The following is a 12,540-nucleotide window of genomic DNA, read 5'->3' on the forward strand; positions in this document are numbered from 1 at the left end:
TCCCCAAAATATAGGGCGGATAGGCTAACGTAGAGCTGTGAAAAAAGCATCCCAGAGGTATCCCAATATCGAAGGCCACCGTAACTGGCTACCAACCGAGTGAGGACTTGTTGAACCTAGACGGTTCGGTTCTTACCGAATTGTCTTGATATGGTGATACATGCGCGTCTGATTCGTGGGACATTATCGCACGGAACATTCTTCACGCCCATGGACTTTGGTTTCCACTTCCCATGAATCCTTCTTCGAGAGTCCTCTCCTCCAGATTACGAATGAAATCTCGGTTACCTCTGGCACCCCCTCTTTGAGCTCTACTATCTCTTCTACCAGCTACCCTACCTGCTCCAGGGTCTGTGAGACCCATGCCATCGGCAGGCGGTGGATAGTATGCTGGACTAGGTTGTAGTCTGATAGGTTGGCTGGGATCGAGGTGGCTAGCAACTCGCTGGATGGCGGCTGGTATACCGCTTTGTTGCTGATCCATTGTTGATGCGCGTTGACGACCTGCTCGGACCGTAGCTTGTTGGTATAGATTCGGCTGCGGAACGCCATAATTGGCCGGCGGCATCTGCGCGGGTGGTTGTCCCATAACCATTTGGCCGTAGGGGGATTGTTGGGCAGAGTAAGGCGGCGGGGCGCCAGCATGACTGGCTCCAGGAGTATACAGACCATTGCCCCCGTACAACGAAGGCTGTGCGTGCGGAGTTGCTTGGTATTGGGCTGGCTGCATCGCGTAAGCTCCTTGGACAGCTGCTTGAGCTTGAGCCTGCGCTTGTTGTGCCCTTTGCTTGCTGAGCTCGGCTGCCTGTTGCTGCTGCTGAGTTCCAGGAGCCGGGGAGCGGTTAAGAGAACTAGACTTCAAATTCATCGGCGGAACGAAGGGTCCGGTAAACTTCTGCTGAGTGATGAAGGGGTGTAGTTTGGCCTGTTGGGGTGACCATCTCTCCAAGGGGCTGATGGTTAGCAAGCCTCGGACAAAGTCGATGAAGGCAACTCGGTTGTTCATTTCTAGAAGCAAAGTTAGCCGACAAGAGATTACTTGCTAAATCAAGTTATCCTTACCTCGGTCGATCTCGCTCTGTTTCATGTTCTTTCGCGGCATTGGGTAGGACTTGATAATCTCGGGTAGGGTGCTCGCTTGGAAGTATTTCTTGCTAGGTTGTTCCTTCGTTCCACGTTCTCGAGAGTATTGCTCCATACTCTTGAGATGGTATGTCTTTCGACCGAATTCATCCTGCCTCTTCTCGAAGAAATCGCCGGCTTGCTTGCCGACCTCGATCATCCAGTTCGGTGGGTTGCCAAGCATCTCGACAATCCTTGAGACCTGGTTGTACTCGGACGAACCTGGGAATAGTGGCAATCCTAAAAATAGCTCGACTACGATACAGCCGAGCGACCACATGTCGATTGCCGAAGAATACGGTAGACCTAGTAATACTTCAGGTGATCGGTAGAATCGGGACTGGATGTACGTGTACACCGTCTGCCGTTCATCGCACGCCGATCCAAAATCTATAATCTTGATGATCGGGCTCTCGAGGTTCTTCAGGAGGATATTTTCCGGTTTCAAATCGCAGTGTATCAGACGCGCCTTGTTCAGGAGAGCGAGTCCGTTGAGAAGCTGTTGCGCGAATACTCGTACGAGAGTCGTACTGAGACCTCGGAACTGATTCTGCTTGATAAGCTCGTAAAGGTTCACGCTGAGTAATTCGAATACTAAGCAAAGATGCTGTCGGTGGATAAATGTATCCTTTAGTCGGAGTAGATGGTGATCATCGTTCTTGTCGAGCTTTGTATTTAACTGTATATTCGTCAGCATGATGGCATAGGTAGCTTGATCGTACGAAGCTCGAGCCTTACCAAGTCCAAGACGGAAACTTCCATCATGCTCTGGTTGAAATACGCTGTTCTGTTCTTGATAACCTTAACAGCGACAACCTCTTGGGTCTTCAAGTTCTGGCACTTGACGACCTGACCGAAGGTACCTTGTCCGAGAACGTCTAATATGAGATAACGGTTCCTATGAAGAAGATTAATTAGTATCCATAGCTATTAAGAGCATATGTATTAAAAGGCGCAACAAACTTGTGACCGGCCTCCTCTGAACCTAAAATGTCATTGACATATAGAATATAATCGCTATCCTCGTTATCATATCCATCGTTCTTCGTTCCTTTACTCGGCTTGGTAAGCACTCTACGGGGATTACGAGAAGACTCGTATTTGAAGTTCGGATTGCATATGCGATACGTCGCGGGCAGGTGGACAGTGAGAGCTTGGAGGGGCTGCGAAAATAATTAGAATCAGTACACTGGTAGAGATACTTGATAATAACAAGCAAGTCATCATACACTTATAAAACCGCCCTCTGGATTTGCGCGACGAAACGGTGGCTGAGCGTTAACCTTGGGCCGCAAGTCTGTTACGGCGCCAATCTTCTTAAATTGGGGCACCGGCCGTTTTTCTAACGGCACGCTAGGAGCAGGTTGAAGCGTCCTTCTCGGTGATTTTGGGTCATTAGCAAAGGCACCATCCAAGGCCGAAACGGCGGACGACGGGTAGTTCTCTTGAGAATTGGCATATGGCGTGATGGGAGGAAGTTGAGAATTCTGCCGGGTATAATACGAGCTCTGAGACTGATAGTCACCTCGAGTAGGCGACTGGCGCTGGGTATGGGGCGCTGCAAATTGAGCCTGATTAGTTGCCGACTTGGGTGCATATGGTGAGGTTGGCGATAACACTTCCATAGGCGAATACCGCTGGGCAGCGGAAGAGGGCTCGGAAGGCGAATGAAGGTTTCCAGGTCGGCCGCCAGATAGGTGCGACTGATGATGTGGTCGCATGGGATACTTTATGCTTCCATATGGATCATGGACATCTTGCATAGGAACGTCGCCGTTCCCATCGCGAAGCTGCGGGGTCGTGATGGGGGATGTCGCGCTTTGTTGCGAAGCATGCGAATTCAGCGCTCCTTGGTATTGATCGTATTTAAATCCGACAGGCGGCTGTACCTGAGTGGTTTGCTGGCCATACTCTCTTCCTGGAGTCATTTGATTACCGCCGTTGAATCTTCGAGGACCGCCGGCGGTGTCGGAATAGCCCTGCCATTGATCCATGGCGTTTGGGCGGTAAAAAAAAAAAAGGAAAGAAAAGTCGCGGAAGTAGGTCCAGCGGGGGAAGTTGACGATAGATGAAGTCGGTCGAGTAGAGATAAATTGGGGAAATACGAATATGGCCAATTCCGGCCAAAGGATTGTTGTCGTCGTAGTTCCTTAGTCAGACGCGCATTAGTAGAGGAGGGGAGCGAGCAAAGAGCTCACTACGCTACCTAATGTTAGGATGCGGGCTTGGCTAATCACTCGTCTCTAGTTCGTGCTGGCTGACTTGTGTGAGTCGAGTGTTTGGACCAGGAGACAAAAGAGAAAAAAAAAAAAAGGTTGGCCGAGAATGGGGAAGGACAAGGATGATGAATGGGCGAGGGCTGTAGTCGTACCCAAATGCGATATACAGTGGGTTGTAGTAGGTTTTTTAGTATGGTTGGTTAACTGTTAACTCGATGCAGTAGGCTGAATGAGTTAGGATTTAGGTACTGTATTCCATAATGAGGAATTTATAGAGAGTAAACAGGTAGGGGAGTTCTCTCGGTATGGACTATTTTGATTCGTACTAAATTGACGATACGAAAGAAAAGGTAGAGGGAGGAAGAAGAAAAAAAAGAGGAGAGAATAGTAGTATGGTAATAGAATAGAATCAAATTGTGTGTCGTGAGGTTTGGGGATTGGATGGCGGGTACGTCAGTCAGGACGAGAAAGTGTGTGAGATGGACTGAAAAGAGTGATGGAGGGACAAAAGATAAGCCATACCAACTAGACCCATGGACCTAGGTATTCAGGTATTTCATGGGTGTTAAGTTGGTGACCTGCAGCTGCCCAGGACTGCCTGAGTGCTGGGCAAGATTGCTTTTTTTTCCCTTTCTTTTCCTCTTCTCTTCCTTTTTTTGTGGATTCTTGGTACCTAAGGATAGGTGCAAGTTTGCCCTACGTTGCTGGTATTAGATAGGTACCTGTGTCAATTCTCTCAGATGCATCATTGATCCCATGGATGTACCTCCACCATTTAGGTTGGGTGGATTGGGTACTAATTAAGGCACTGAACTCACTGGGGGGAGGGGAAGAACCACGAGCAACAGCCAAGGCGTTAGTGATCGCAAACGCAACAGGGCGGAAGGAGGGGGGGACCGATCGAATATCCACGTAGCACAAAGCACAAAACATGAAGGCGTGACGGAGATGAACAATCTTACCAAATCATTGGTCCGACCATTATTAGCTATTATCCAAGTCTTATGCTGTGTATGCATAGTATTATTTACCTATATGCAGCAACAATAAATAATAAACAAACTTCAACAATTCCAATCTTTCTTGGGGGATTGGTTAGAAGAGAGGGAGCATGCTTACACCTACCTATCTAGTTTCAACAGTCTAACTAATATTTAACATCAATCAACCAACCAAACATATAATAAGCAGTATATAAAGTATCAAAAAGCGAACAGAAGAACGATTCCAAGAACAAACATCAGAACTAGTATCAATATTAGCACCAGAACCAAAAGCGCATCTCACGTTGCGTGCATGGTTACAGTACCCTCTGTGCGATGGTTACAAACGACGGAATCATATGCATGAGTGGAATTGAGATTGCGGGATTGGCACCAGGAATTAGGATCGCAACAATATAAATCGACAATCTACTTTCTTCAACCTAAACGAACTCGTGGGTTGTAAATGGTATGGGTACTTACATTCCTAATAGACGAGAAGTTATTATTAGATGGTACCTCTATACATACCTACCTACCTAATAGCAACAAGGACGTCAAGAAATTATATATACCTAGGTATATATGATGACGCCGGTTCTCTTGATCGCACTAGGCTCGTCATTACAAAGATATCATAGGTTGGCTTTCCAGGTGCTTCGACCAACAACACGACGAAGCCAATAGACAAAGCGACGACCGTCCTCGATGAGCTCAAGTGCTCTTTGGAACTGAAAACGCCAAAGCTAAGAGCTTCGTGTCTTAGGTTAGCTTGGCTATCTTTGTATGTGCCACATGCCGTACCATCACTTTACATACGTATGGTGGTAGGTAATCGACTACGAAGCTCTAGGAGCAAAGGACGACATATCTAGCAAGGAAACCCGTGTTTCGCAATTACCCTTTGAGACCTCTAAAACACTTACAAGCGGAAGACGATAATGATGTGATATATCAACAAGCGAGAACCGGCCTTTCTCTTCTCGATGATCTCTTATTTCCCTACTAATCCCAAGCATACGTACCCTATTATCAACCCTCCCTTCCCCGGGCCATATTTGCCTCCCTAATTAGGTAGTCCTGGATATCATCAAACATCCATCGTCCGCGTCTGATGATGACAACGATGTTGGTAGAGAGTCAGCAGGAGTGGCCAGAGAGTGGGCGCCCGGTCCCACAGGACGCGAACGTCGTGCCGGACTGGGGCCTTCTCATAGGCAGCCCATACGTAGATTAGCATATTAGCCCAGACCCAACCGGCCAAACCCATTCGACCCTTCTCTGTGTGCTGCATTGCACACATTCGTCGATCTGACTGCGATACTACCTTTTACCGGTCCGGCCGGTGGCGCGTCTAAGCGTTCCCGACCATACACGCACCGTCCACTAAACCGTCGACCTCTTAGATAAAACCGGTCTATTTAGTGAACGTTCGATCCCGGCATTTACATAGAGAGAAAAAATATCTTTAGGGATATCCGAATTTAAGGATATTACGTCTTTTCCAAAGAGAGCTGAGAAAATCGAATTGTCCAAAAAAAGCAAGGGTGATCCCCTTGTGGTTTAATAGATTAGGTTGGGCATGATCGCAACGCTCCGAGCCCAAATGACGCCAGACGAGCAAGGGGTTTCTCCTTCGGCCGGAATTGTAACAGTCACATCTCGTCTCTCGAGCCGAGGCCCGAGATGTAATCGTGTATGTAGGTGGTATTAGTATCATGTGGTATACAGACGCTATGGTTTTGGAGTTTTGAATTGCGAAGACTTTGCTCTTTGCGAAGAGTCCGAGGGTAATAAAATGTTTCTAGCTGTTACATATGTTTCTAATCTGATTCGCCAATTTGCTTACGATTACGAATTCTTTGAAGCCGTTTAAAAACCCTCAACGTCACAAATCTCCAATAGACGTTCATGACCAAAGCCATGGCGCTTTTGAAACAGCCACAAATCAGATTTTTAAAATGGCAACTCAATTGCGCTTGCCGAGTTTGAAAGAACATTTAGCAATCATCGGAATATGCTACTAGGTAGCACTCAACTTAACTTATCATCATCTTTGTTCAGGAGCTACAAACTGGTCGCCTTTGCGAACCACAGTACTCACTTAGGACTACATACATACAATCCAATCTCCCTTCGGAGAGGCATCACAGCATCCTCTGCTTTAGCTTTTCCCAACCAAAAGTAAATTTTATTCCTCACGGGCCATCAAGAAGAAGCCTGCTCCCACAGCCTTTAAGGGGGTGAAGTGAAGTGGTGTGAAATGAATAACAGCAGCACCGTAACTTCGTTAAGCCCGACAGACAAAAAAAGACGGGTGTCATCATGACCGTATCAATAGATGCTTGGAGGTATCAAAGAAGCTTTCAAGGAAATGCCAGAAACTTTTTCTTTTCAGAATGGAAACAGACGACATGAATGCCTTGGGTTTTTAAGAACCCAAGTTAAAATCACAACCATGGAGAACCAGCAAGAGAAGAATGGCAGGAAAAATAGGGTGAAGTAGGAAGCAGAAAATGGAATGCATCGATCTAAGAGAAAATCCCCCATAACAGATGGCGCATCTCCCATCAAGAAATACTTAGGGATGCCTATGCTCATCATGCGTGAGCTCAATCAACAGAAAGCGACTAAACCAGGACCAAGCATACACCTAGTGCACACGTTTGGAGGACCTCCGTACAACCCAATGTTCCACCAAAGAAATCAGCGTCCTCTACCTCTTCTACCCCTTCTACTGCCCCTATCCCCACTAACCCTGGTATTCTAACCCTGGTAGCCGGGATAGCCGCTTTGAAAGCCTTGCGCCGGCGGCGGCTGGGTCCATGGCTGGTTGGGCGGCTGCTGGCCGCGGCCGTAGCCTCCGGCACTTGGCGGACCGCCGTAGCCCATCGGTTGGGCTCCGTAGCCAGCGGGAGACTGAGCCGGGGGGCCACCATACGCCTGTTGCTGACCGCTGAATTGACCTAGAAAAGGAATTAGTACGGCGGTGATATATATATACAGAAGATAGAAATTACTAACCTCCATACTGAGGGAAGTATGTCGAGGGAGTGCCAGGGTACGCAGATGCTTGAGCGCTCTGAGGGCTGAACGCCTGCTGCGAAGGATCGAACCCGCCCTGGGCGTTAGGAGTCTTGTCCTTACCCCACTATCACGTTATTAATATCACTCATTCTCCTACTAGTTCATACTAAGTGGTCTGGGTCCTACTTACACTGCACTTTAGAGGTCGCCCATTGACGTTGTATCCATTTAGTTGGCAAATGGCCATCGCTGCGTTCTCGTGGGTGTCCATTTTAATGAATGCAAATCCACGGTCGGCTTGGAATCGTGATTCGGTTACATAACCAAAATTCTGAAAAAGAGGGACAACATCATTTTGGGTAGTGTAGGGGGTTAGGTTGCCGACGTAGCAAGTCGTCTGCCAAGCTGGGGTCTGGTTGACGATCATGTCGTAGCTCTGAATGCCGTGGGTTGGGAAATGGTGGTGGCCATAGGGGGTAGTAGGCGTCATGCCCATAGCTTGCATCGCCTGTTGCTGAGCCATTGAAGGCTGCCCCTTCTGGTTGGCCCAGTTGCAACGAATAGCGCGTGAGCCCAACCACTCTCCGTCCATGGAACTTAACGCCTTCTCAGCATCCGCGCGATCTCGGAAAGCTACAAAGCCGTATCCACGAGAACGACCGGTCTTCATATCCCACATGACGCGAGCTTCCGAGATGGTTCCAAAGGCCGAGAAAGCTTGTAGCAGAACTTCATCATTGACTTCGTTGGATAAGTCACCAACGAAGATGTGGAAGTGGCTCGATGTGTCCTCCTTGTTAGTCGTGTTAGACTGATAGGCCCAGTTTACGCGAATCTCCTATAAAGCACCTATCAGTTTGTGACCTTCCAAGCCAATGAGAGGATGGCCTTACGGCTTGATGGACACGTCGGCCATTGAGCGTCTGCATAGCACGCTCTGCTGCGCCGGGGTCATCGTACTCGACGAAACCATAGTTGTAACCCTTCTGCTGTTAAAAAGTTAGCGCTTTGACAATGGTGTCTTCCTATCGCGAGTTCGTTGTCGACATGATGCCCGGATAGGAACCAGGATTGAGCTTACGTTCTTATCCGGAATGATTTTCACGTTTTGAACGTGACCAGTAGTCTCGAAGATTTGTCGCAAAACATCTTCCGTAACGCGAGGGTCAAGGCCGCCGACATACAGGGCGCGCTTGTTAGGTTCGGGCGCAGCACGGCGCGGGAAGGGCCCTCCACTGCTTGGTGACATGACAGAACCTTTATCAACCGCCGACATGGGAGATGTGATAGCGGTAGGGATGGGGTTCGTGTTGGGTGGGATGTGGAGGGGAGGCGGTGGCATGTGAGCCGGGTTGGCCTGTCCGTTTTGGCCATCAAAACCCGGCGCGCCTGCATTCGGCTGGGGAGGCGGAGGAAGCTGTGAAGCAGCTGGTGCGTCGGCCATGGTGAACAAGTTATCAACCAAAGGATTGCTAGTTTCAGTTACAAGATGAAATGCGATTGTCTTGCAAAAAATGGATTGTTGCCGAAGACGCGAAAAATTAAGTAGGTGAAAATGGTCGATGTGCGAAAAAAAAGAGGGGTCTAGCGGTTGCGGTTGCAGTTGCGGTGTTCTGAACAAAAATATCGGAAGATTGTCAATTCTCGTTAAGAAGTTGTCGTAACTTCGTTCAGATCGGATCGAGAACAAAAAAAACGAAGTGGTGAATAACGAGGTGGAGGGTATTGAATAATTGATCCTAGTCCCAAACTTTTACTAAATTCACGATCGCGCGCTTGTAGTTGACGAAGACGAATCTATCGGTGTTGTTTGTGTTATCGTTCTTATCGTAGTAAATAGTAGGTGGAAAGGCGGCAAGGCGGAAAGGCGGAAATGCGCGACGACGATTAGGAGACGTAAGGACGCAGAGCTGTGGAATAGAGATTCCTCGAAATGGAGAACTCGATCTCGAAATGTGACGCCGATACAATGCGATTCTAGACGAAGACGCGCGCAATGGAGGAGGTTCGCTTCGCAACCTGAAAGATTGAGAAGGGTGACCGACTGGAATAGACCAAGACTTGATGTTCACTTTAATTTTTTAATATTTTTTACAGTGATGCTGCGTCGGCGGGATGTGGGTAGCAACGGCGGGTGCACAAGAAGGTATGCAGATGCAACGCCTCAGGCAATCCAACCGACTTGCTGTAATGGAAAAAGAAAAAGTGAACCTTGACCGAGGAAAAAAAGACGAGGACACGGTGACGAGACGACGAGAACAAAGATGAGAGGGAAGAGAAAAAGGAAACTGCCTTGAAAGGAGGAGTCCCCCGATTTTCAACACACAACGGCACCGACAAGACGTGAGATTTCTGCACACGATAGGGAAGATGGAGGAGGAAGGAAGAAGTAAAACGGGGTCCAGTTGATGCGGCGTGGATTGGGTTTTTTTTCAGACGAGTTTGATGGATAGGTGGATAAGGTGGATGTGGATAGGTGGATAAGGTGGATGTGGATAGGTGGAGAAGCCTTGACAAAATATGTGGGACACTCCCGTCTTCCTACCTGTTGTCGTTCGCGGGTACCTTCCTTGCTGAATTGCTGAATACTGCTTAAGGCCTACCCAGCTACCAGGTAGCTACATATCTGCCTTAGGCGCATGTAGGTACATAGATGTGCCTAGGATTCTTAGGCCTAGCGGGGTAGGCAGCTGGGTAGTAAAATAGCTGCTAAGCCACATAGAAAGACGTTAAATTTATAAACGTGGGGTGGTCCATTTTATTCTATGTACTGATGAGAAAGGTAAGCTGCCTTGGAGATATCAAGATGTTTTCCTTCTTTCTCTCTATACTCGTTTAAAGTCATTGCTGCCTGCTTCAGGAGTTGCCGTACCTACAGGTAGGTGGTACGTAATGAATCTTTATTCCCATAGGTCAAATTCCTGTTAAGCAATTCGCTAAGCATTTGATGTGACAATTTTATTCAATTGCCAATCTAACTTTTTATAGGTTGTGGGATGTTACAGGACCATATAATGCATGTATTATGAATATTTCAGGCGCTAGGTGATTGTTTGAAAAGCTACCTACATTTCCCCTATTCTTGATGAAACTACAAGATAAAAGACGGTCTACGTGAAGAAAGATTCGATATGTAGATAAGTCCTATAGGCATCGAAAGGAGACATGTAATAGTATTTAGGTACCAAGCTTATGGTAGACATACTAGGTAAGTTACTCAAAGAATCTGTGTGAGAAGCAAGTCTTTCATTTATCATCAATTCAAGTCAGACGTTAGTGAATTGACAATAATGTGAGCTTTCTGGATATATCACACACGTGTTTATCAAAGACCAAGCAATAGTAGGTCTCGTGAGCCCTCACCGGTTGTGCCTGGAGTTTCGTCACAACTTAAGATTGTGACTTAGATGTGACCCCGGAGCTAGTTATCAGCCACATCACTTGTGGTAAGCACAGGCGGGACGCTAATGAAACTACAGCGAATCAAGGCATTGCCCAGGCTTTAGTGTAGAGACGGCAACCTTAATTAATGTGGGTACATCTATCCTCTAAACTTCAACTAAACTCTTCAACTAAACTTACCATTGAGCTTATTCTCATCTCACAAGTTAATCTAGCTTTACATTCATTTTGAAAACGTGTACAATTAATTATACACCTTTCAATACAACGACCCGATCTACACTTTTATCATTCGGTGGGAGGGAGCCTGGAAGAGCTGCAGGCGCAATGGCAGCCCCAAATCAACATCCTCTACAGGTCCTAGACCAAATGTTTAGGGAAGTGGTAAGTAATATTATCTAATTCATACATCAACACATTGGCTAATAACGTATCAGCTCGTGCAAACCGGAAAAAATCTCAAGGCCAGTCTTAAAGAAGGCCCGAAGAACATCCCTATCGCTAGCGGCGTAGTGCAAACAAAGGCAATAGATTCGTTGACAGCGTATCAATATGCCTTGGATGACCTTGAGAGCGAGATCGTGAGCATTTTTATGTATTTGCCCCTTGATAACTTAAATGCTAATTAAAAATTGTAGATAAGGGCGAAGGCCGTCGTCCTGAGGGATCTGGAGAAGCTACGCGCAGCCCGGGCTCCCCCACCCGTTCCCATTCCCGTCCCTCGGCCTATAGCGCCGCCAGCACCGATGATGGAACTGCCGTCGTCGGCAGCGCATACCATCAGCACCCCAGCTTTCGCTCCCAAGAAAGAGATCAAGACAGCCGCCCCCTTCCCCGATATGGGCATGGGTATGTCCAGTGACGTAGTCGACCTAACTAACGACAAGAAACCATCCCCCCGGGTTCCGGCTGGTGCCATTCGGCCTCCGGTCAAGGCAACTCCTCCGATGAGGAACGAAGTAAAACCCTCACCAAAACAGACTCCGAAGCCAACGCCCAAGCCAACACCAAAGCCAAGCCAGCCTCCTAAGGTAACACCAGTCCCTCTGCCGCAGATCCCACGGCCCCAAGGATTCCAACCTCCTCAGCCACCCACCGCAGGACCAATGGCTGTGGCTAAACCCCAGTCAACGGTGCCCACTCCGCAGATGGTTAGACAGCCACAACCTGCGCCAGCGGCGCCACCTGCTCAGGATGCCATGATGATGCCTACCAACACCGCGGCAAGTGAACCCAACCCGCCAGGAGGCAAAGGGCCGAACTTCACGGACATGCGGTTTTCCCTCGCGCCATCTACCAGCGACGCGCCAGGCGCGCCTCCAGCGCCGACCCAGGAATTCGACCTAACGACTTTCGCGCCGCAAGAAGCGGGCAACACGACGAATAGCGGTCAGAACGCCAACGCGGCAGCGCAGCAGCAGCAGCAACCTAAGGAACAAGATAAAACCGATACTAACCTCGACGATTTATTCAACCTCGGCGACGGCAACAGTGCTGACGGCATGTTCGACCTAGGGGGTGGCGGTGCTAATGATAGTACATTCGACGACCTGATGTTCTTCGACAACAGCAACGACTCGGAGATGGCGCAGTTCGACGAGGCTTACTTCCTTCCGTAGTATTGGATAGGTTGATTTAGTTCTTTTAGAGGATACATCTAGTACGATGATAGTTTAAGTTGATAACAGCGAAAGAGAAGAAGGATGATGATTGTTGCATTCTGGGAGTAATATACCTCTTGATGCATGTCTGCTTCGATTTTCAATTCGTGAGTTTATGCTTGTCGC

At 48.1% G+C, this 12,540-nt stretch overlaps 3 protein-coding genes across 3 annotated transcripts; 1 reads left to right on the forward strand and 2 right to left on the reverse strand.

The window, feature by feature from the left end:
• Positions 1–79: 79 nt before the first annotated feature.
• On the reverse strand, positions 80–3,491 carry GGS22DRAFT_110985 (kinase-like protein). The gene is made up of 5 exons (XM_047957946.1): positions 2,352–3,491; positions 2,086–2,285; positions 1,861–2,020; positions 1,063–1,801; positions 80–1,008 (listed from the first exon to the last, which is right to left on the reverse strand). Exons 1-5 carry the CDS (start codon positions 3,114–3,116, stop codon positions 203–205), a joined length of 2,670 nt encoding a protein of 889 aa, XP_047821376.1. The 5' UTR covers positions 3,117–3,491; the 3' UTR covers positions 80–202.
• A 3,518-nt stretch (positions 3,492–7,009) lies between these two features.
• Positions 7,010–9,118, reverse strand: GGS22DRAFT_111024 (uncharacterized protein). Its single transcript, XM_047957947.1, has 5 exons — positions 8,433–9,118; positions 8,245–8,340; positions 7,542–8,189; positions 7,349–7,475; positions 7,010–7,290 (listed from the first exon to the last, which is right to left on the reverse strand). The coding sequence occupies exons 1-5, from the start codon at positions 8,793–8,795 to the stop codon at positions 7,091–7,093; spliced, it is 1,434 nt and encodes a 477-aa protein (XP_047821377.1). The 5' UTR covers positions 8,796–9,118; the 3' UTR covers positions 7,010–7,090.
• A 1,804-nt stretch (positions 9,119–10,922) lies between these two features.
• GGS22DRAFT_111067 (uncharacterized protein) lies at positions 10,923–12,501 on the forward strand. The gene is made up of 3 exons (XM_047957948.1): positions 10,923–11,137; positions 11,191–11,334; positions 11,392–12,501. The coding sequence occupies exons 1-3, from the start codon at positions 11,081–11,083 to the stop codon at positions 12,370–12,372; spliced, it is 1,182 nt and encodes a 393-aa protein (XP_047821378.1). The 5' UTR covers positions 10,923–11,080; the 3' UTR covers positions 12,373–12,501.
• The last annotated feature ends 39 nt before the right edge of the window (positions 12,502–12,540 follow it).

This window comes from Annulohypoxylon maeteangense, assembly GCF_022496945.1.
Source record: "Annulohypoxylon maeteangense strain CBS 123835 unplaced genomic scaffold GGS22scaffold_4, whole genome shotgun sequence".
NCBI lineage: Eukaryota > Fungi > Ascomycota > Sordariomycetes > Xylariales > Hypoxylaceae > Annulohypoxylon > Annulohypoxylon maeteangense.